The 25,278-nt window shown below is 41.8% G+C and overlaps 1 protein-coding gene across 1 annotated transcript in view; it reads left to right on the top strand.

The window, feature by feature from the left end:
• LRBA (LPS responsive beige-like anchor protein) overlaps nt 1–25,278 on the top strand; it is a 749,089-nt gene that overhangs the window by 103,195 nt on the left and 620,616 nt on the right. The window contains exons 10-21 of the mRNA XM_077279308.1: nt 3,043–3,176; nt 6,167–6,275; nt 8,089–8,241; nt 8,526–8,694; nt 9,030–9,109; nt 9,867–9,929; nt 10,142–10,239; nt 13,093–13,185; nt 13,728–13,836; nt 14,168–14,249; nt 18,317–18,440; nt 19,485–19,677. Of these exons, the coding sequence (XP_077135423.1) occupies nt 3,043–3,176; nt 6,167–6,275; nt 8,089–8,241; nt 8,526–8,694; nt 9,030–9,109; nt 9,867–9,929; nt 10,142–10,239; nt 13,093–13,185; nt 13,728–13,836; nt 14,168–14,249; nt 18,317–18,440; nt 19,485–19,677 (1,407 nt within the window). The remainder of the gene's footprint in view (nt 1–3,042; nt 3,177–6,166; nt 6,276–8,088; nt 8,242–8,525; nt 8,695–9,029; nt 9,110–9,866; nt 9,930–10,141; nt 10,240–13,092; nt 13,186–13,727; nt 13,837–14,167; nt 14,250–18,316; nt 18,441–19,484; nt 19,678–25,278) is intronic.

The raw sequence follows: 25,278 nt of genomic DNA, 5'->3' as shown, positions 1-25,278 counted from the left end.
TGCGATAATGAAACTGGTTCTCACTAGGAGGACTGCAGAGGATAAGTTCATCAGTTATAAGCCTTGGAAATTGCAAATTGATAGCACCTCAGATAACTGATGTTTGTGCATCACATATGAAAGCTGTTATCAGAAGCAGGTCTAAATGAATTATCTAGAACAGTGTTCCCCAAGTCCGGTCCTCAAGAGCCACCAACAGGTCATGTTTTCAGGATTTCCTTAGTATTGCACAGGTGATAATTGCATCACCTGGACAGGCAAGCATTTAATGGCCTGTGCAATACTAAGGAAATCCTCAAAACATGACCTGTTTGTGGCTCTTGAGGACCGGAGTTGGGGAACACTGATCTAGAGGATACTGTGAGAATTAAGTCTTTATGGTTAAATCGTTGTAAAGAAGTCACTGCTGGGGACTGCAAACAAGAAGAGACTTGTTTGAGACAACACAAGGACGGAACATTAAGGCTATGTGCACACGTTCAGGATTTGTTGCAGAAATTTCCTGAACAAAACAGGACATTTTCTGCAAGAAATCCGCTTGCGTTTTTCTTGCGTTTTTCTTGCGTTTTTCTTGCGTTTTTCTTGCGTTTTTCTTGCGTTTTTCTTGCGTTTTTCTTGCGTTTTTCGTGCGTTTTTCGTGCGTTTTTCGTGCGTTTTTCCGGAGGTTCCCAACGCAATAATATAGTGGGAAATCCGCAATAAATACGCAAAATTAATGAACATGCTGCGTTTTTTACCGCGATGCGGGTTTTTTTTTCGTGGAAAAAAAGCGCATCATGTGCACACAAATTGCAGAATGCATTCTAAATGATGGGATGCATAATGTATGCTTTTTTTGCGTTTTTATAGCAAAAAACTGCGAAAAATCTGCAACGTGTGCACACAGCCTAAATCAGTTCAAATCTGTACTGTGATCTGATTAAGGAAATGATGAGGACCCTTAGGTGCTTGTTCACCAGAAACACATTGATATCCTATTTTAATCCATGTTGTTGCTGATGTTTTATCCTCCACTGAATATGATTTGAAGTGAATAAAGGAAGGTATTTTTTTTTCACTACCTCGTTGAGCTGGATTCCTCATCATTTCCTTAATTCTTCTGCGCCCTGACACAGCGGTTCCGTGCTCCGAGTTCCACAGGATGCCGACTATGGTGAGCTGGACTTTGTTTCATACTGTAATCTGATTACTCAAAATTTGTGATTTTGACTACCGTGGCTACCACAACATTTTGCAACAATGTACCATCCCATCTGCCTTGCAAGTAGTGGGACCATCATTTGTGTTGCAACAGGACAATGAAAAAAAACCATATCTCCAAGCTATTGTGACCAAGATGGAGAGGGATGGATGCTGCATCAGATAACAAGGCTCCACAAGCACCAGATCTTAACCCAGTTGAGATGGTTTGGGAGGAGTAGGGCCGCAGAGAAGCCAAAGCTGCCACCAAGTGCTCGGCACCTCTGGTAACTTCTAGATTGTTGAAAAGCCATTCCAGGTGACAACCTGATGAGGCTGCTTGATAAAACACCAGGGGTGTGTAAAGCTGTCATCCTATTTAAAGGGCTTACTTTCAATCTTAGCTTTAACAAATATCCTGTTTCATACCTGTTTCTTTACTCCTTGTTTTCATGTTTTCTGTCACGGGTTTTTTTTTTTTTTGCCTTCAGTTTGAATCTACAATGTGCACAATCCAACCAGTGCAAGAAAAAACACAGTAAGGCTATGTGCACACGTTCAGGATTTCTTGCAGAAATTCCCTGAGCAAAACAGGACATTTTCTGCAAGAAATCCGCATGCGTTTTTGAAGTGTTTTTTTCCGTGTTTCTGACGTGGTTTTTTCCGGAGCTTCCCAATGCATTAAATATCGGGAGAAACGCGAAAAATCCGCAAAATTTATCTACATGCTGTGTTTTTTACCACGATGCGTTTTTTTCGCTGAAAAAAAACGCATCATGTGCACAAAAATAGCGGAATGCATTCTAAATGATGGGATGCATAATGTATGCATTTTTATGCGTTTTTATAGCGAACAAATGCGAAAAAAACGCAACGTGTGCAAACAGCCTAAGAACAAGCGTGACCCGTACTGTGTGTAAGTGAATATATACACAAATTTACCCAGGTTCCCTATTCAGATTGCTATTTATCTTGCAATTGGACAAAATTGATGTAGTTTGATTTAGAAAACAAGGTGCATCTTTGCTGGACTTCCCTGCAGATACATCCCGTATAGGTGCTGCCTTATCTGTATGTTGTCTTGATTTTTGCTTCCATAAGTACTCTTTACATGTGTGTATGTGGTGTAGGGGTTGTACTCGCTCAGGTGCGGCGGGTGACACTCAGGAGACACGTTTCCTTAAAAGTTCACAGGTCTATTGCTCCATAAACCACATTGCAACAGGAACAACAGGTAAACAGTCTTACGTCAGACAGATGATTCCTTAATGTCCATAGTAGAGCTCCACTCTCTCAGGTCTGTGGACACACAGACTGTGCTATGTCCAGCACGTAGGCTCTCCAGCCTAAAGATGGTCTCTGTGTGTTGTTCAGGACGTCTGTCCCCACGTGGAACCATCCAACACACAGGCCACTCTGCAGTGTCCAGCCAGGACACATGGAAGTGTGTCCACCCTGACAGACTCCCACACACTCACACCATGTGCTACACACACCTCCTTTACATAGGTGTAACCACACCCAGGTACCTGTCACATGGCCAGTCAGGTGAGCGTGACATCACCACAGGTCCTTACACACAAAACCATCTTACGTGTTCAGACACGCCTCTTTGGGTGGGTTTGTAGGTGACTGGACCCACCCATCTCTCCAATCACCTGGAAGCCTTCCCAATGTAAACAAATCCCTCAGCAGTAGATCTGCTTGAGCAAAACATACCCAGGCTTCCATCACAGGGCCACCCACCTCTGCGATACATACCGTCCATTAATCACATGACCAGTCGCTATGCCACAGTGGGTTTTCTATCCATTTTTTTTTTTATGCTCCGGTAATAACTTTTTATATCTATTACCTTTCAAGGATGTGAAGGCTGTTATTACACATTCAATTCAAAGTGCCATGCACTCCATCGGAGGGGTGCAGGTTCTCTTCCCTCTCTTTGCTCAGCTGGACTACAAGCAATACGGGTCTGATAACATTGATACTTCTGTCTGGTAAGAGAACTCCTGAGTGGTTTTTTTTTTTTCGATAGTGGATAAGATATTAGCTATGATATTAGAGTTTGAAAAAACAAAATAAAGCCCACACACACAGATTAAAAAATAGTCTGCAGCATGTCAAGGGACAATCAAATGGACAGTACTGATGCCACCATGATGAACCAGAAAAATGCAGCAGCGTGTGGCCAATCAGTTTTTATATAATTGTGAAGGAGGGATAGGAGCTGCTGTGAAGGAAACAGTGGTAGGGTCAAGAGGAAAAAGTGAAAGTAGGAAAACTTTGGATATACAGAAGCCTGAGGAATGTGTCTTAACGTTACAGCTAAAGATATGTGCATACCTTAGTCTGAGCCCATGGCCTGGACGTAAAGCATCACCTCTTCCAGTACACATGGAAGCACATATACTACCACTACACTACCACCACAAGCAAGGACATAGGTCAGGTTGACGAAAGGTTCATGTCAGAAGCTATATGGCTCTGACCCCGAGATTGGTGTGCGATAACCATTGTCATACATGTGAAGGGATTTCCTCATCATCCTCTCTGCATACAACCTCCCGAGGAGTCTCCGAAGCTGCGCTGGGCTCTCCTGCTGTGCTGCAATATAAGAAATTCTACATAATGCTGTAAATTTTTTTGTTACTGCCGTGAAGTCTACCTTTTCCAAGATAAAGATGCGATCACACATGAATGATGTTATATTGAGTACATAAAATATCATACCAGACAGTGTGGCCCAAGTCTAGACCTTTGTTTTGTTCCCCACACCTGTGTACGATATATATATATAATATGTGTATATGTGTGTATATGTATATATCATTTTATTTTACCCTATATATAATGTCCGTAATGCTGGGGAGGATTTAAAAGCCGACTTTACTGCAGAACCCATATCAAGACATTTCAACAAATATTCTGAGTAAGCTTTCCTATTGGTTGTACTGAGAGATGTTCAAGATAACGTGAAAAACACAGTATTGTTTGTACTTCAGGAGCTTTTCCCATTGTAATCAGTCGGAAACTTTTTTGTAGATTATTGGACAGGGTTTTTGATGTGGATTTAGGAGCAGAATTGATCTCTAAATCCTTGTTGCACTCTGAACCTATGATGAGTGCTAAGTGGAATTTGCACCTATAAGACATACATGGTGTGTACTTTCAATATGCCATGAATGTCACAGAAGGTAATACCCCTTTAATTTTTAGCAAAACCAAAGAATTGAGCTGGAGCATAAATTGTTATCCGTGCAGTGTGTAAGAGCACGTTCACACTGTGGTCCTGTCACAGACTAACTAGCATATGTCCTATAGTAAGATAATTAAATGGTAATGGTACATGTAAATAAGGTGGGGTACTTGGTTAACACTAATTAGATTTAAAAAAAAAAGCGTAAAAGCCATCCCACTGCGACAAGGTCTATCTATCCTGGCTCCAGTATTAAAACCTTGCCTTGTGTCAGCCGACCTCAGTGTCCCTCTCTTTGACGCTGGTATTGGTTCTGAGCCCGCAGCTTTCCCGGCACATAATGGCTGATTTGATCAGCTGTCATTTGCCCCCAACAGCCATAGGTGGAATCGCGATCCACCCACGACTGTTAACAAGTTGTATGCCCCTGTCAATCTCCTGTCACATGATCGTGGGGCGCCGATGGGTTGGCATGACAGCTGGTGGTCTGTAGAAGACCCCCATTCTTGTCATTGCAGATCTCCCATGGCCGGTGTTCCTAGATGATTATTTCTGCTGCTTGCTTTGTGTAGCACAGACAATCTGGTGACCGCAGCTTCAAGTCTCCTAAGGGGTCTACTACAGCAAGAAAAAAGTTTAAAAAAAAATATTTAAAAAATATAAAATGATTCAAATCACTTCCCTTTGGCTCCATCCAAAATAAAACAAAAATGCACATATTCGATATTGCGTCATTCAGAAACGCCCGATGTAGCTAAATATAAACTAAATGAATCCAATTGGTGAACAGCTTAACAAGCAAAAAATCATAATGCCATAATTAAGTTTTTTTTGGTCTCTCCAACATTGCAATAAAATGCAATAACGGGTAAAATGGAATCAATAAAAACATCAGTTCGTTAAGCAAAAAAATGATCCCTCGGCCATCTCCAGATCTTGAAAAATGGAGGTTCTACGGGAGTCGGGATCATTTATTTATTTTTTTATCACAAACTTGGGATTTTTTTCACCACTGGAATAGAAAAAGAACTTACACATGTTTGGTATGTGTGTACTCGTAATCTGGAGAATCAGAATGGCAGGTCAGTTTAAGCATTTAGTAAACATGGTTGAAAAAAAAAAAAAATCGTGTTATTGCACTTTTTTTTTGCAATTTCACCGCACTTTTTCCCCTCTGTTTTTCTGTACTCTATATGGTAAAACCAATGGTACCCTTCAGAAGTACAACTTGTCCCACAAAAAACAAGCCCTCACGTGGCCACATTGACGGAAAAGTAAAGTTATGGCTCTGGGAAGAAGGGGAGCAAAAACGCAAAAAAGCTGAAAATCCCAAGGTCATGAAGTGGTTCATTTTTCGTGCAGCCCCTGAATTGGTTCAGTATGACAATGTGGCATTTAGACCACAAATAGTTGTGATCCCTTTGTTTAGCGTTGGCATTGTGCCATAATGTCTGGTGTAGTATTTTATTGTCCGATCTCCTCAATATCCTAGAACATCATTCATGCATGATTAGCATCTTTACATAGGATGAGGCAGATCTCATGACTTTTGCAGAAAAACAATTATGGCATGATGTAGCATTTTCCTTTATTCCCATGTTATTCCGTCGTCTTGTGGGATAGCTAACAATTGCTTACAGTATTTATAAAGTGATTCCTAAATGTAGAAAGCCATAAAATGAAATGCCACCTTTTATCAAAATTTCACTGGGCAAATGGGATTGTGGTTGGAACAATTGATGTAGCCTCAGTGATGGAGAAATTAATAATTTTGTCCTTTTGGCTTCTTAGCTCTACTCTTTTGGCCTTCATTTTGGAGTTGCTGAAAAACTCTCTCGCTATGCAAGAACAGATGCTCTCTTCCAAGGGCTTCCTTGTTATAGGTTATAGTCTTGAGAAGGTAAGTGATCCCTCCCCTGCTCCAGTTTGTCTTTGCTTCTGTGGAATATGATGACTTTCATGTATAGCGCTAATGCCACAGCGCCGTCTCTGATCTTGTTAACCAGTAATTGGCATGTAACTACTGGGCAATCAATGACCTTAGCAGATACATGTCCTACTTGCATCAATGCTCAGTGATATGAGCCAGGATGACCGTAGTATGGTACATGACCGCTGCAGAGGTCACATGCTGTTATTTTAAATGTTTCTTAAAAGTTGGAGGGCTCCTTTAAATACCAAGTGTATAGTTTTACCACGGCAGACATTCGAAGTGATGCATATCTGAACTTGGAAAACTTTAATTTTTATTAGTAAATAGTGTTGAGCATTCCGATACCGCAAGTATCGGGTATCGGCCGATACTTGCGGGTATCGGAATTCCGATACCGAGATCCGATACTTTTGTGGTATCGGGTATCGGTCTCGAAACAACATTAATGTGTAAAAGAAAGAATTAAAATAAAAAATATTGCTATACTCACCTCTCCGACGCAGCCTGGACCTCACCGAGGGAACCGGCAGCGTTCTTTGCTTAAAATGCGCGCGTTTACTTCCTTCCGTGACGTCACGGCTTGTGATTGGTCGCGTGCCGCCCATGTGGCCGCGACGCGACCAATCACAGCAAGCCGTGACGTAATTTTCAGGTCCTCAATGCCTAATTCTAGGCATTCAGGATTTTAAAATTACGTTCCGGCTTGTGATTGGTCGCGTCGCGGTCACATGGGCGACGCGACCAATCACAAGACGTGACGTCACGGGAGGCAGGAAACGCGCGCATTTTAAAATTACGTCACGGCTTGTGATTGGTTGCGTGCCGCCCGTGACCGCGACGCGACCAATCACAGCAAGCCGTGACGTAATTTCAGGTCCTGAATGCCTAATTCTGCCGGTTCCCTCGGTGAGGTCCAGACTGCGTCGGAGAGGTGAGTATAGCAATATTTTTTATTTTAATTCTTTCTTTTACACATTAATATGGATCCCAGGGCCTGAAGGAGAGTTTTCTCTCCTTCAGACCCTGGGAACCATCAGGGATACCGTCCGATACTTGAGTCCCATTGACTTGTATTGGTATCGGGTATCGGTATCGGATTAGATCCGGTACTTTGCCGGTATCGGCCGATACTTTCCGATACCGATACTTTCAAGTATCGGACGGTATCGCTCAACACTATTAGTAAATTATCTTAAACAAGTATAATGCGCACAAGGTGCTTGAGAGCCATATTGTATAAGGACAGAATTGTTATAAAATAGGACTTTGTTAGAGTAAGTAAATCTTTTTAATTGCAAGAAAATCAGTGGGGGACCAAGTCCTGGTTTCGCAGAAATAAACCCTAAGGTCACATGCACACACGTGCGGAGTATGGATAGTATTGAGGGGCAATGGTCCTCTCCTGTATCCGTACTACTGTGTGCACCCAGGCTGGAGTTGTGCAGTCCTGTCTCATGCCCAGCGCTTCTTGGGGGTGGGGGGATCTCTCTAAGTAATTTAGGGGGAAGTCTCAAGTCTCAGGACCCGGTACACAATCTATCTGCTTGCAGTTAGAAGGGCACATATACAGAATGTATCAAGTTCTCTAAGTGCCCTTGACCTGTTTTGTATGCTCTATACATGCTCCAGGTTTGGGGGCTGCTGACGTTTCTGGGTTTGTTGTAGCTTTTCATGTTGCTTCTAAGGGAACTGTATATTGATGTGAATAAACTACGTGTGTTTTTAACCAAAATGTAATTTGTATTTTATTTTCATGGATGATTTTTCTCTTTCTAAACAGTCTTCCAAAATGCACGTAACTAAAGCTGTTTTAGATCTGAGCCTGGCATTTTCTAAATACCTGAGCACTTTGCATAATGGGATTCCCTTACTGAAACAGTTGTGTGACCACATTTTACTCAACCCCGCAATATGGATTCATACACCTGCAAAGGTTAGTGGCCGGGCAGTCGCCGCTGGCTGCAGATCTGGGGGTCCCAGGGCTACAGATGCTTTCTATGGTCGCTCTGCTCTGACTAATAGGAGTTCAGGAGCCCCCTACTACCTCCTCCATGTACCCTAATCCTAACATTGGGCAGTGGCTGACAAATGAGTGACCCCTGGTAATCAGTAATGGCTGTTTCCTGGGCTTGTAGAATGTGTATGTAGGCAAGACCTGATGGTGTAAAGGAGGAGTGAAATAATAATGTGAGGGATTTTTCTGTTTTTGCATTTTAGGTCCAGTTGGCGCTGTATACCTACATGTCTACAGACTTCATCAGCACAGTTAACATATACAACGCCGTGCGGAGAATCGGCACCGTCCTCCTTGTGATGCACACCCTGAAATATTTCTACTGGATAGTAAATCCCCAGGACCGCAGTGGCATCGTCCCTAAGGGATCGGGTATGTTGTGATTTCATGACTAGTGGCTAGATATATGTATGTAGGTTTTCAGACTTAATGGGTGCCTTAATTCATAATTCGGTAAAACTGCAAAGTGCTGGTGAAAAGGAGCAACTTTGTCATTTCCCATCAATGAATACTCCTTATGCCTTAGCGCCTGCTCACAGCACTTGGCTTGCTGGATTACGCCTCACCTGCTACAAAGGCAAAGCTCCTTCTGCTGCACCCTGGGAGGCCATCTTCAGGAGGACTCCGTCCTCGGCAGGAAGCCCTGCGCTCCTGAGGATAAAACCTTACAATAGCGCCTTAATGTGTGTTTGTCTCCTCTTACCCAGATGGCCCTCGTCCTAGCCAGAAGGAGGTGCTGACGCTCCGAGCGTTCCTGCTCATCTTCATCAAGCAGCTGGTAATGAAGGTAACGGATGCAGCTTGTGGTGCCTGTTAGGGGATGTGCACATGGGGTCGGTACAGTGGATGTTCTCCTGGTGACAAATCTGCATTACTGAAGTGCAAGCATTGTGGATTTTATCTTATGAAATCTTATTCTCACAATCCTGAAAAATCTGCAGCCAAAATAGATTGCAATGATTTCTGCCCCATGACACTTTTCGGCCTTCATTTGGGCCACAGTGCATGTGAGGGCGCAGTCCTCGGACTGTGAGGACACTTGGGTATATGTATCAGCTTTCTCTACGCATCTGACGGTCATCTTGGCTTTAAAATCAGTGTTTGCAATTTGCCCTTCATTATGTTTGGTTACTCCAGCGTTTCGGACATATCCCTTTGTGGTAGTATTAGAATTTGTGGACATGCTTAAATGACTATTCTTGCCATAGTGCTACCTGACTAATATTTGATTATAGAATTATAAGTATATTTTATGCTTTTGCTGCAGGTCTGTGCCTTCTCTACACATGTATATTTCCATTGTAGTGCTAATGACCATTTTAGCACAATGCATTAAGAAGTTGTTTCAGCTTTTGTGTGTTCAGCTTGCATTTTTCATTGAGGATAGGATTGGTTCTTCTAGGTTCCACACAGCATCTACTTTGTGTGTGGGTGTTAGCAATGTATACAGTATTCCTATTAATAAAATTGGTGTATTGTTTAATTAGCTGAATTGTTTGTCAGGGGAATCTGTATTTGTACTACATGTTTTTACCATTTTACAGGATTATGGTGTAAAAGAAGATGAGTTGCAGGCAATTCTCAACTACCTTCTGACGATCCATGAAGTAAGTGAGACTACAGTGGTAAAGCTGCGTGGTGTGCACTTTAGCCACTAGGTGGCATTGTTCCCTTTCCTCTATACATCTGTGGTCACCGGTGGTCCTATGATTTACAGTAATTTGTTACATTAAAAAAATACCAGTGGAATGGGAATAATAATGGGAAGTATCGCCACTGTACCGCTTTGCTTTTCTCATTTAATATACTCTCTACTTAGGATGACAACTTGATGGACGTTCTGCAGTTACTTGTTGCACTGATGTCTGAACACCCAAGCTCCATGATTCCAGCGTTCGATCAAAGAAATGGATTGAGGTGCAATAAGATTCTTTAGCTTTTGGCCTGATTCGTCATCGTCATCGTCATTGCATTTGCTCCTGTTTTTTGTTTAGTTTTGCACTTACTCTGTGTGCAGAATTATTAGGGTACCGTCACACAGTGAAATTTCCATCGCTACGACGGTACGATTCGTGACGTTCTAGCGATATCGTTACGATATCGCAGTGTCTGACACGCAGCAGCGATCAGGGACCCTGCTGAGAATCGTACGTCGTAGCAGATCGTTTGGAACTTTCTTTCGTTGCTTGATCACCCGCTGACATCGCTGGATCGTTGTGTGTGACAGCGATCCAGCGATGTGTTCGCTTGTAACCAGGGTAAACATCGGGTAACTAAGCGCAGGGCCGCGCTTAGTAACCCGATGTTTACCCTGGTTACAAGCGTAAACGTAAAAAAACAAACAGTACATGCTTAAATTCCGGTGTCAGTCCTCCGGCGTCTCAGCTTCTCTGCACTGTGTGAGCGCCTGCCGGCCGGAAAGCGAGCACAGCGGTGACGCGGTGACGTCACCGCTCTGCTTTCCGGCTATGGCGCTTACACATTGGAGAGAAGCAGAACGCCGGGGACAGACACCGGAATGTGAGTATGTACTGTTTGTTTTTTTTACGTTAACGCTGGTAACCAGGGTAAACATCGGTGTTTACCCTGGTTACCCGGGGACTTCGGCATCGCTCCAGCGCCGTGATTGCAAAGTGTGACCGCAGTCTACGACGCTGGAGCGATATTCATACGACGCTGCGACGTCACAAATCGTGCCGTCGCAGCGATGGAAATTTCACTGTGTGACGGTACCCTTAGGCAAGTTGTATTTTAGAGGATTATTTTTATTATTGATCAACCACTATGTTCTCAATCAACCCAAAAGACTCATAAATATCACAGCTTAATATTTCTAGAAGTTGGAGTGTTTTTTTTTTAGATTTGGCTATCTTAGGAGGATATCTGTTTGTGCAGGTAACTATTACTGTGCAGAATTATTAGGCAACTTAATAAAAACCACATTTATTCCCATCTCACTTGTTTATTTTCACCAGGTAAACCAATATAACTGCACACAATTTAGAAATAAACATTTCTGACATGCAAAAACAAAACCCCAAAAAATTAGTGACCAATAAAGCCACCTTTCTTTATGATGACACTCAGCAGCCTCCATCCATAGATTCTGTCAGTTGGTTGATCTGTTTTCGATCAACATTGCGTGCAGCAGCCACCACAGCCTCCCAGACACTGTTATGAGAGGTGGACTGTTTTCCCTCCCTGTAGATCTCACATTTTATTAGGGACTACAGGTTCTCTATGGGGTTCAGATCAGGTGAACAAGGGGGCCATGTCATTATTTTTTCTTCTTTGAGACCTTTACTGGCCAGCCACGCTGTGGAGTAGTTGGAGGCATGTGATGGAGCATTGTCCTGCATGAAAATCATGTTTTTCTTGAACGATACCGACTTCTTCCTGTACCACTGCTTGAAGAAGTTGTCTTCCAGAAACTGGCAGTAGGTCTGGGAGTTGAGCTTCACTCCATCCTCAACCCGAAAAGGTCCCACAAGTTCATCTTTTATGATACCAGCCCATACCAGTACCCCACCTCCACCTTGCTGACATCTGAGTCGGAGTGGAGCTCTCTGCCCTTTACTGATCCAGCCTCTGGCCCATCCATCTGGTCCATCACTCTCATTTCATCAGTCCATAAAACCTTTGAAAAGTCAGTCTTAAGATATTTCTTGGCCCAGTCTTGACGTTTTATCTTATGTTTCTTGTTCACAGGTGGTCGTTTTTCAGCCTTCCTTACCTTGGCCATGTCCCTGAGTATCGCACACCTTGTGCTTTTTGTTACTCCAGTAACGTTGCAGCTCTGAAATATGGCAAAACTGGTGGCAAATGGCATCTCGGCAGCTTCACGCTTGATTTTCCTCAATTCATGGGCAGTTATTTTGCGCCTTTTTTGCCCAACACGCTTCTTGCGACCCTGTTGGCTATTTGCCATGAAACGCTTGATTGTTCGGTGATCACGCTTCAAAAGTTTGGCAATTTCAAGACTGCTGCATCCCTCTGCAAGACATCTCACATTGGACTTTTCAGAGCCCGTCAAATCTCTCTTCTGACCCATTTTGCTAAAGGAAAGGAAGTTGCCTAATATATAAGCACACCTTATATAGGGTTTTGATGTCATTAGACAACACCCCTCCTCATTACAGAGATACACATCACCTGATTTACTTACTTGGTAGTTGGCTCTCAAGCCTGAACAGCTTGGAGTAGGACAACATGTATAAAAAGTATCATGTGATCAAAATACAACTTGCCTAATAATTCTGCACACAGTGTATATTTTTTTTTTTACATCCATTATTCCATTTGCTCCTTTTTTTAAGTCTATTTTATGTTTGTCGTGTTTTTTTTTTTTTGTTCTGTTTTCTGCTTAACAGGCAGAGTCTAGTAATTCCAGGTACTTTCACATGGTTCATCAATTGCAACTTTTTTAAAGAGTGCAAAATGTGACAAAATTTCACTTGAGGCCCCCCTTCCTCCCCGGTGTATTTTCAAGTATGCAAAATGTTGGTACAATTTTCGTGAGTTTTAGCACCAAATGTTACAAGCATTATTCCAGACTGGAAGGCGGCACATTTTTTAAAATTTGCCACAAATTTATGAATCGCTCGGGCCATTTTGATGAATTTGGTGCCAAAAACTGCAACTAGTACCACAAAACTAAAAAGGAAAGTGTCTTAAAGAAACAAATGCAAAAGATGAATCAGAGCCTTGAGTCTCTTAATTATCTGAGATTTGAATATCTCTTACATGTTTCTGTTTCTTCAAATATTAAAGGGTCGTATATAAACTGCTGGCTTCGAAAAGTGAAGGAATCCGAGTCCAGGGATTAAAAGTCCTGGGATATTTTTTGAAGCACTTGTCACCAAAGTAAGTGAGACCGCTACAAGAAGATATTGTAGGAGTTATCATTCATGCATTCCTTATGATGGATCTATGATGAAAATTTACTGTACATCATAGGTCGTTAAAGAGTTAAATTACAATGCACACTAATTAATGAAATATTTGGCAAAACATTCCCTTATGTCCGCCATCTTGCTACAATGACAGAAACCTGTCCTAAAATTGAGTGGCTGCCTTTGAAAGAAATTCCTAAATCCTTTTAATTAGCAAATCAAACTGTCGTAGATTGCTAATGTGGTGTGTCCCGTGCGGGGGCGTGTCCCGTGCGGGGGCGTGTCCCGTGCGGGGGCGTGTCCCTAGGGAGCCGCTGCCGTGACCTGCTGATAGTTAAAGTACATGGAATAGGGTATCCCAGGTCAAAAGAATAGTTTTAAATATGATTTGTTGCGCCAAAGTCTAATATAAACGGTAGCCCTAAGAGTTCTTTTATTAGAAAACCTTATATCACTTGGCTTAATAAGCTTGAACATTGGCTTTTGCTAGTTTTCTCTTTTTCATTGCTACAGGAGGAAGGTGGAAGTCATGCAGGGCCATGGATTGTTCTCTCTGTTGGCGGAGAGGCTACTACTGGAAGCAAAAACCATCTCCGTTACAACTTACAATGTTTTGTTTGAGGTAATAACTTGTCCTTACGATGCCCGTATCCCTGGGTGGGACAGCTGCTGTTCCTCACAGCTACCTCTTACAGATTTTTCGTTGGGGGTGATGAGTAGACTTCACCATGGTGAAACCTGCCTGATTCTTCTTTCTCCCCATATCTATGTTGGGGTATGGTCGGGTCACCTCTATACGCTTCAGATGGTTCGCTGTCCCTCAAAATGAGTGTGTTTGGGTGACTTGCATCTAATGTTCTTGGGGACCTTAGTACTTTATGAAACGCAATGTATAGGTTCCTGTTCTACCTTCTCAGTAACGAATGTTGATTTCTTAACTGTTCATTTTTCAGATTCTCATAGAACAAATCAGCACACAAGTGATACATAAGCAACACCCGGACCCAGACTCCTCGGTCAAGATCCAAAATCCCTGTAAGTGTGGGAAAAAAATGTTTCTGGGCTTTGTGTGTGTGTGTGTAGTGAGCCCCAGTGACGTACTCCTGTTCAGGCACAGTTAGGGATGCCGACTCTGAGCGAAGAGGTCCTATAAGAAACCCTATCTTACTGCACGTGTACTATCGGTAGGATCATCCCTCCTAAAGTCTACATGGGCATGTAGGTCCTAGAAAGCTGAGTAAAACAATACCTTGATAACTGCGATCCGATGTCTTATTCCAATATGTAAATGAGACACAGACATAGACTTTGATCTCCCTGAGAATCTGCTTCAGAGCTTATATTTTAGATGAAGGGGTCTTTAGCAGTGTGAGACATGTAATGACTGACAATCTGACCCCTCTGCAGAGCTGAGTGGGATTCTAAATAAGTCTCATTCTAGACTCATGTCCAGGGTTGTAAGGGTAAGTGTCCACGGTCAGGATGGCCGGCGGTATCGTCAAACCCGCTCAGCGCTAAGCCCCGCTCCCTTCTGGGACGCGATGATGCCGGATGTGTTCATTGCACACATCCGGGATCATCACACCCCACACATAGGGCCCTGTGTTATTCCTTGCGGCGGCGCAGCGTCGCCGCAAGGAACACGGACATGCTGCGATCTTAAAAGACGCGCAGCATGTCCGGAGTCGCAGGGCCGACGGATGCGTGTTTCCACGTATAGTGGACACGGGATTTCATAAAATCCCCTCCACTATGCTGGAGCATCTGGACGCTGCGTGTTTGACGCTGTGGCCCCACGCAGCGTCAAACACGCAGCGTTTCCTGCACGTGGACACATACCCTTAAAGTTTAGTTGCGGTGCCCATTGGTTGACCATTCTCTTCCTAAAGCTGCTATTAAGATGTTGTTTCTTAACATTGTGTTTTCCTATAAGTGCCTACAAGTGCTTCCATCAATCCTGCGAATGAAGAAGCCACAGCACTTGTTTAGTGATGCGCTGCTCGGCATAGAAATATAAAATGTCTTGGGGTTGCATGGTTTACCATGTCTTCATTTTTAGGGTTTTTGTTGGTTCCATGGGTGGGAGCTCCACCAATCGGAGAGACGTTCTGTGAAGAGCAAACCCTTCAGTGAGGATCCTAGCTTCTTGACCTCATTGTTGGGTTTCTTATGGCCTTCATACCATAGATCTTTTGTTTTATTTCCCATTATGGGAGGAGCAGAGTAAAAGAAAACAATGGGTTTTCCAAAGCTTGAGGAAGATCATGACGTCTGTTGCCAATAAACAAATGAAGTCTTGTCTGAGGTCTGGATTCTCGCATAGATGGCACTTGGCTTGTTTCCTTCCTTGGTGAATCTGTATTGTTGACTGTGTTGATGTTATGAAGCAATAAGATAATGAGAGGCTTGAAGTCTACACAGTCACACAGGACACGGATTTTATACAGATCTTAGTTACCAATTCTAAGGCTCTGTGATCATACCTTGGAGAGATTTATCAGGCTGCTAAGTTTGGGATGGAAATGATTAATCCTCTCACTCTTTTTATCCTGCATTTTCCTTGGCAATATTCTCGTGTTCACAGGTTTTAGCGGAGTGTTTGGAATGAATCAGCATGTTATGTGGCAGAAATTTTCTGTGGGGTTTTATTTTCTTTTAATCTTGACTCCTCGCATATAGAAAGCATCTGTCTGATAGACTGACATCTCTACTCCGTGAGCTGGGACAATATCCGTGATTGACGGCGTGCTGGGTGCTTGCTATTCGTCTTGTTGAGTTTTGATAGTTACAAAAAGATGCAAATATTGACCTAGTGCTCTGCGATTCAGATGTTTGTGCCGCATAAATAATACCAAGTCAGTTTTTGCTCCCATGTCTGCTGGTTGCAGGCAATTCTTTATTGTGACATTTTATTTTCTGAAGGAATTTTGTTTCTAAATATTTTTAACTTTAATTTTTTTTCTATCATTTACATTTATGTATATAGGATTGTATTGGTGCTTTGATTGCACAGATCCAACAATGAAAGTTGATGTACTAAAGTTTGAATGACAAGAAATATATATTGAAATGTTAGTTTTATTTTTCAAGAGTAAAAACCAAAAAAAAACTAATTTGGTAATCATATTTTTACATGTTGCTAGCTGATCGTGTTCATACACATTCAGCTATAAAGCTTGTCCCACCAACAGCGATTACTCGCCCCATAAATACTCACCCCGCTCAGTTCAGCCCAGTGTTTGTGTTCTTAGGGAAGAGCGGGGAGTAATCTGATGCCAGACACCTGATAGTGACTTCAAGGGGTTTTCTTTAATGAATGAATACAATATATTTTAATCAATTGATCTTGGAAGAATTTTAATAATTTCCACAATTGGATATGTTTAAAAAAAAAAACAACAAAATGTTCCTGTGCTGAGATAATCTTATAAATGTGCCCCTGCTGTGTACTGTGTAATGGCTGTGTCTGATCGTACAGGGACGTGGTCTGATCATACCACAGCTCCTGGGCAGGGGAGGAAGCAATAGAGAGTATACAGACAGGACAGCAGGGGATCACAGATGCTGCTTTCTGTGAGGTAAAACATTTAAAAACCAGCAGTGAAATGTTTTACTTCACGGAATTAGCTGCGATCCCATGCTCTGTCTGTATACTCTTTTGTGCTGTGGTATGGTATGATCAGATATAAGATTATCGCAGCACAGGGGCACTTTATTTTTTTTAACCCCTTAGTGATGGAGCCAAATTTTTTAAATCTGACCAGTGTCACTTTATGTGATAATAACTCTGGAACGCTTCAACAAATCCCAGTGATTTTGAGATTGTTTTTTCCTGACACATTATAATTTATTATAATAGTAAATTTAGGTTGTTTTTTTTTTTTGTGTGTTTATTTATAAAAAATATCAGAAATTTGAGAAAAATGTAAAAAAATTAGCAATTTTCAAAACTTTGAATGATTATCCCTTTAATCCAGATAGTCATACCATAGCAAAACATTAATAAATAACATTTCCCTCATGTCAGCTTTACGTCAGCACCATTTGTAAAATATTATTTTATTTTGTTTGCATTTTAGGAATGTAGCAGTCATTTTTCATTTTTTCAAGGAAATTTACAACATTTATTTTTTTAGGTACCTATCCATGTTTGAAGTGACTTTAGGAGTCCCATATATTGGAAACTCTCAAAAGTTATACCATTTTTAAAAACAGCACCCCCTGACATACTGAAAACTGCAGTCAGGTAGTTTATTAACCCTTCTGATAATTTTCAGGAATTAATGCAAAGTGGCATAACAGAAATGAAAATGTGTATTTTTACCACCTAAATGCCACTAACTTCTGAACAGGTTAGGCTACGTTCACATTTGCGTTGCGTCGTGCGCAGGTTCGGCGACGCATAGCGGCGCATGCATCATGCGCCCCTATATTTAACATGGGGGCGCATGGACATGCGTTGTTTTGCGTTTTGTGACGCATGCGTCATTTTTGGCGCAAGCGTCAGGGCGCACAGGACGCTACATGTTGCATTTTTTTTGCGTCCAAAATCAAGCCAAAAATGGACGCATGCGTCACAAAACAATGCGTTTTTGCATGCGTTTTGCAACAATTTGCAACAACGCAAATGTGAACGTAGCCTTACAACAGCCGTCAGACTCTAAGGCCGCTATTTGTCCGTGAATTGCCATGGCAAACATCAGGACCACACAATCATGATCTGAGGGCACCAATTGGGATAAAGAGGAAGCATCTAAGGGGTTAAACAGATATGGACGGTGCAAACACTGAGCGAGGCTGATGCAGCAAGTTGTCAGCTATTGTGTACAGCCGACAGCTGCTGGATTGTCACCTGTATGGGGAGGCTATTCTCTTATCTCAGGTCAGTTAAAAGACGTATTGGTGGTCATTAAGGGGTTAAGTGTCCGATTGTGGAACTTATTATTATTCCTGAATGCTGGTTTCCCCATTGAAGGAATGTCGGTATACCTTTATACACGTAAAAGGGTCTGCTATCTTGTCAAAATAATCAGGATTGTTAAATATTCGTATATATTGCTGCCGTGTTAGAGCAATGTTTTCATTCTGCTATTTTTCTCCAGTGATTCTTAAAGTTATCGCTAATCTCCTTCGGAATTCGCCTCCATCCCAAGAGGTCATGGAGGTGAGGAGGATGTTCCTCTCGGACATGATAAAACTTTTTAATAACAGCAGAGAAAACAGAAGGTATGTGGCGTAGTGTTGTGCTGTGAGACCACCTATATTGTAGCTATGCCCAGCAAATCAGACACCAAAGAAAATCAGATTGATGAATTGTATAAACGCTGGAGGCGATTTTTATATGTAAAACATAAGACAAAGGGGATCAGGATGATGTCAAAGAATCCGGATAAAATAATGTTCTAATGCAAGGCATGCTTTTATAGAGAAGCATGTAATAAAATCCCCTCTATGTAATGGCCACGTTTACCCCCAAAACTCTGTACCTGCTGGGTAGTTGTGAAAAAAGCTTTGTAGGACCCTGGTCCAGCGGCCATGCTGGTGGTCTGTGCCTCCTGTACTGCCATCATTGTGGGATGACGCACACATAACATTATGCCGGTCTCGCTAATCTGAAGATACGCTGGGATTCCAGGAGGAGGTAGGAGTAGGTTCACAAGGCTGTGGTCCGTCAGCCATGGACCACTGACGTGGCTGCTGAACCAGGGTCTTGCGTCCCCCACCTAACACCTAATGCATGTTTTTCCAATGTGTATGTGAAAATAGTGAATTCATAAATATTTGTATTGCGATTTGGTCTGGTGTGGACCCTTTCTAATATAGGTGGTCCGGGAACTTGCTGTGCATATGGACTGTTGCCCCCTTTGTGGCGAGTCTGTTTAGGTGTCTGTGGTGGGTTTAGCTTGCGTGTTAGAAATGTTTCTGCGGACTTTGATGTGCTTGGGTTTCTGCCCACCACCTCCATTACTCCTAGAATAACTAAAAAACGTCTACTACTCCTTACTATCCTTGTCCATCCAGCGCTGTACCATCACCTCGCCCCACCAGTCCACTGCTGCAGCGGGGTACTCAGAAATGTCACACCTCCCTACATGACAGGAGCAGGCAACGTCAGGGGTCTTGTGCCGAGCATTAAATATTGGCTCCGGAGAAAAGCCGTGCCAGCATTGGCGTAAAAGGCACCAAAATCTCACATCCTGAAGTGTACAATGTTTATTATTATTATTAGGATGTGCTAATCTCCTTTGTGTGACCTTGATGATTCCGCAGGAGTTTGCTGCAGTGCTCTGTTTGGCAAGAATGGATGCTCTCCTTGTGCTATTTTAGCCCCCAAAACACAGAAGAGCAGAAGATTACAGAAATGGTGTACGCCATCTTCCGCATCCTTCTGTACCATGCAGTGAAATACGAGTGGGGTGGCTGGCGCGTTTGGGTGGATACCATCTCAATCACCCATTCCAAGGTAATTGTGCCATAACCATGAAATGCCTATTTGTATAGTGCCTGGACCTGCGGGGAGGCGCACCCTGAGTGCTGTTATCGCTTGCCCTGGCTTTATTGCAGGTGTGGTTCTCACATGCTGACACGGCAAACACCGCTCTGTCCTTGTCTCGTCACACTGCTTCCTAATTTTTGGAGTGTTCTGGCTTCTCTATGCGATTCCTTATGTGACTAATAGGTTTTCTTTCAGCAAATATAATTTTTTTCTCGCCCACCATTGTATAGGACATCACTCTATGGATCCTAGAAATGCCATATAAGATTGCTGTTTCCTTGTCTGCATAGTGATCCACTCTGATCTGCAGAGCAGCCAATAGAAATACAGCTCTGCTCTGCAGTTCATAGACGATCACTATGCGGGGCACTGGCTGTGGGGAATGTGTGACCAGCAGCACTTGGCTCGTTTTTTCGACATACATGTTGCTGTACACTGTAAATACTGGATAAGTATCATCATTCTATAATATTTTCCCTGTTTTACGGTTTGTGCAGTTAATGTGATGTGTAAGGATGAGTGAACTGCTTTGACTGCTTCTAAACTGCCCAAAGCCTATAAATGTTCAGGAAGTCCACTCGCAACTCTGCACTGACGTTCCTTAATGTCAGCGCCTTGTAAGCAGCTTGTGCTTACCTTCTCCATCGCTGTGTATTCAGTGCTGAACGAGGTTGTTCCAGTGCTCATGTGATTGATGGATGGCGGGAGGAAACAGGAGCTGCCGGGTCCCAAGGAGATCCGCTCTACAATGCAGCCAGGAGCCGGAAATTCCTCCCTAACTGGGACTAATGGACCAACTCCAATTACAGGGTAGATGGGCAATAGAAGTAGTGTTGTGGGAGACTGGGTGTGGAATTAAAAACAAAACACTGCCAGTCTGAATTGCTCTTTCTATCCCTGCCCCATTGGTGACAAAAATCTACAATATAAAAAATGAATCTCTGTGTAAAGGGAGCGCAATTTTAAAATATTTTAGTAATTCTTTGTAGTAGTTAAAAAAACAAACAAACAAAAAAAAAAACCCTGAATTTCCTAAAAATGTAAGCCACAGATTCCATGAAATAGAGGCAAAATTCTTTTGGTAAATAAACGAGAAATCCTAGAGCTGTTAAAAGCACATGTATGACAAAACCTGAATATGTGCCCTTTAGGATTGGGGGGAAATGGCCTGGTCCTGAACTGGTTCACCCCTTAACGACCAGAGGGATTTTTGGTTTTGGGTGTCAGACATCGGCTTACATTTATACGCCCGATATCGGAAAGGGGGTTAAAGACTGTGCAGCTTGCCATAAGGCTGAAGAAATACCACAAGATAAAATGATGCAGCATTGTTTGCTGCTGGTGTGTTTTGGATGTCACTCTCCACAAGGAGAAACGTTCCCCCATAGATCTCCGTACAGAGACTCTCGCCTAGCCAAATTGGATCTTACTTTGCACTGATGAGGGGCAGCATCCCGAAACAGTCTGAAAATTGAGATTCTGGTTTGGCTTTTATTCCAAGTCATATTGTAAGGCTCGTTAAAGGGTTGATTGTGACTTGTAGGATCGCTGCTTCCAACAGGTGGCGCTATAGAATTCTAGTCCTTTTCCTCTCTGAAGAGGCAATTTTGCATATTTAATTTCCCAGAGGAACATTGCATGGCAAATAAGTCTCCTTACATTGGCATTGCAGGGTCGGTATGTCACTCTCCACAAGGAGAAACGTTGCCCCTTATACCTCTAAGAACTGTAGTAAAATGTAGCTTAGACATGCTGTGTGCAGTCCGCTCCACTAGGTGGTGCAGTTGTGCTACAAATCCTCATGTAGAGCGCTTTGCCTGGCGGAGCTGAACTCTGCATTTAGCATTTCTCTTGCTGTATAACGCTGGATATTCTTTCTTTCTTTCATTGTTTAAAACACTATTCAGGTTTTTGTACAGTGTGCTGTAGATTCCTTACTTCTTATGTGTGTTACGTGGAGCACATAAAACTTTTCTATATTACCACAAGTGACGTCATTACCAGCACAGCAACCTCGGCAATTAGCTCCTTTCATTATATTAGGACGTGTTTGGCCCTTGGATAACTGCTGCAAACACCTTTCTCTGATGAAGGAACAAATGTCCTAAATTGGAAGAGTTTTGCACGGCTACATATCAAAATCCGTGCGTCTGCTATAAAAAGCCAAAGAAACTCAATTGCAATTTTATTGTCCGGTTTGATAGATTTCCTGCCACCTTTGCAGCAGGCTAGCTGTTTGTCAATGTAGCCTTCTCCTCCCACAGCTGCACCACACTTTAGAAGCACAAACTGCTTCCCAAGCAAAATTGCTGCACCCGACTCCTTTTTTTTTTTTTTTCGTCCCCCTAAAATTGGTTTTGTTCTGATTTTCTCCCTGAAAATTTTCTTTTTCCCTAAAATGTTTTTTTTTTTGCTTTTATTTACTCCAATTTTTTTTTACTTAAAATTTCTAATCTTTGTTTCCTTTGGCAGTCCTGTTCTTAATAAGATGTGCACATTTTTATTGCCATTTACATTATTTTCTAATGTGCTGTATCCTACTCTTCTGTTACATTTTTCAGTATTCCGAGTGATCGTTGGTATTCTTTATAACTCAGCCGCTTGCGTTTATTCTGTGGAATTGCTTCCGATTTCAGTGTATAAATGTTAATCTAAATGCACAATAGAAAACTTTTGGTTTTTTATGTTCTCTTTTGATTAGCAAGTTATAAACATATGTGCCCTTTGACATTTAAACCCCAAGGTCTGTGAATAGGGCGCTGAATACATTTTTACTGACTGCCCTTTGGCCGCTTTTTTAAACAAGCATTTCCTAAATGGCGTCCTTATGAAATATATGTAAAAATCACATGATATAAATGTAGTAGTGGACGGATAAAAAATGAATGTCTCCGTGTACATAATATAAATGTAGTAGTGGAGGGATAAAAATGAATGTCTCCATGTGAGAAAATGCTGGTAGTACTTGATGCCTCGATGGATTGTCTCATTTTTATCTGCATTATTGAAGTCTTTTTGTTTGACATTTCCAAGCGGCGTGCAAGTTAGCAGATTTCTGTACAATGTGTGGAATGTAAGAACAGTTGTGTTTAGTGTACAGCCCCAGATTTGCTGAGGCCGTTCCCGCGGTGGGGTAAGGTTGGGAAGTTAAGTGAGCTATCATTATCCCAGCATCTGTAAGGCTTTGACGAGCTCAATTATTTCCAGCCCCCTCTGCAAGATGCCCTTGTGGCACGAAGTGAAAACATGTCTTGCTACAAACAAAACATCATTTGCATTCGTATCAGTAAAGATCCCGATATGTAATATTTTTTATGATTTTTTTTTTTCTTATTCAGCTTGAAATAACTAAAGACAAAGGACGAGCTGATGCCTTTGTAGTCGTTTTAATTTCCTGGAAATATAATATTTCTCTATTCCATAAACTGTTGCACATTTGCTTTATAACAATCATTCCAGCAAAGTGAATGGTAAATGCAGCTGTGTCAGATCCTCCTCGAGCTCGGCAGCGGCTTCTCTGTCCGCACAGATAGGAGTGCCAGGGTTTATTTCCTAGGACTGTGTAGTGCAGTGATGCTATGCTTCTATTGTAGGAACATAGAACACGTATGTAGTTGCACTTGCTATGCAATAATTCCAGGTGTTGAGCCTGTCGAAATGTCATGTGAAGTGCAGCGAATAATCCACTCTGTATACAGTGCCATGCACGCTCGTCTGCCACTGTGTCTCCTGGAGGGGCTCATGTTTGCGCTCTCCTATCTGCAAGTTCTTGACCTTGTTGTGGATATCAGCAGGGAAAGATAACTCTAGTCAACATTCATTTCCATCTACCTCCAGAAAAGCTGACGAATCAACAAATTATTTGAACAGCGGTAGTGGTGGAAATATATACATATATATATATACACACACACACACACACACACACACACACACACACACACACACACACACACACACACACACACACACACACACACACACACACACACAGTATATCTTTTCCCCCTAGTCTTTGTTGTTTTTTTTTTTCTTTACTGATAACTGTATTATATAAAAAATATTTTTTTCCAGTGTCTTTATTCATATTTCTGCAATTGAAGGATCTAAATATTTTTCTGTCCTTCTTTCCCTCCTGTTGTATACACTTGGCACGATTGATATTTTAATACCTCATTTAGAACAGGTTCTTAATAGTAATGAATGTCCTCTGTCAAATTTCAAGAGTATTAAACGGGATCTTCTTTAGGCTATGTGCACACATCAGGATTCTTTGCAGGAATTTCCTGAACAAAGCCGGACTTTTTCCGCAGGAAATCCTCATGCGTTTTTATCACGTTTCTCATGTTTTTTGCGCGTTTTTTTTCCCGGAGCTTCCCAATGCATTAAATAGCAGGAAATCTGTGAAAAATCCACATAATTAATGAACATGCTGCGTTTTTTTTTTACCGCTATGTGTTTTTTTTTTTTTCTGGAAAAAAAACGCAACATGTGCACAAAAATTGCAGATTGCATTCTATTAATAGGATGCTTAATGGATGCATTTTTTTCGCAGTTTTATCATGAAAAAATGCGAAAAATCCGGAACGTGTGCACACAGCCTAAATGTGCCAAAATGTTTCGGGATGACGGATGTTGGGGAATGTCTCTTTGGAAGTAATGAAATCTGATCAAAGAAGCTCTTCATTAAAATTCAAGTAAAAAATGCTGAAGAGCCCGGACCAACCTCACCATTTGCTGTCCAATCATTTGTCAGTATGTAAGAAAAAACGATTGTATAATCCGTATTCGTACATGTAAAAAATAAATAAATTGCTCTTTGAATACTGAACAATCATCTCTCAGTCAGTCATTTGATTAATGGCTAATTATCATCCTAATTAAAAAAAAACAAAAACCCAAAAAACATGGTTGGTCAACTAGCAGATTTTTTTATTAAATGGTAATTTCTAGGATCCTCACTGAATGTCTGGAACTGTCGGAAATGCAGCTTTCTCCAATTCTTTGCTTATGGCTATGGAGAGGTTTAATGTGCAGCATATTGCTTTACAAGACTGGTAAAGAGGAGCATTTCACAGATGACCCCCGATCCAGGATGTTCTTTACTATTTTATTCCGAGGCTTGATACTTCATTTTTGTTTGCTGGTTTGTCCGCTGTTTGAGGTAATCTAGAAGAGCTGACATTAGTAGTCTGGACTATTTGTTTTCAGCCCTTGTCCATTTATAGATTAACTTTCCAATCACAGTAAAGATTAATGACCGTTCTTTTAGCTGGCTAATTTAGAACAAAATCTAGTAATTAATTGCACACTATCAGCTTTTCCATTACACATGCGAGTAACAGAAGAATAACAACCATTAAATTGACTAGCTGGATACTGATTTGGGCTTTTATGGATGCTGAAAAACAATTGGATCTCTACCTGCAAACCAGTTAGTGCATCTTAAAATAATCTTTCAGACTGTGTAGGATCTTTAAAATAAACACAACCCCAACCTTTACAATAGATACCTCGGTGTACCTGCCTTTTAAACACCCAAATCAAAACCTGCAATTAATTGTGAAT

Source organism: Ranitomeya variabilis, chromosome 1 (genome assembly GCF_051348905.1).
Source record: "Ranitomeya variabilis isolate aRanVar5 chromosome 1, aRanVar5.hap1, whole genome shotgun sequence".
Taxonomy (NCBI): domain Eukaryota; kingdom Metazoa; phylum Chordata; class Amphibia; order Anura; family Dendrobatidae; genus Ranitomeya; species Ranitomeya variabilis.
Note: the sequence above shows the minus strand (reverse complement) of the source record. Positions and strands in the feature narration are given on the sequence as shown.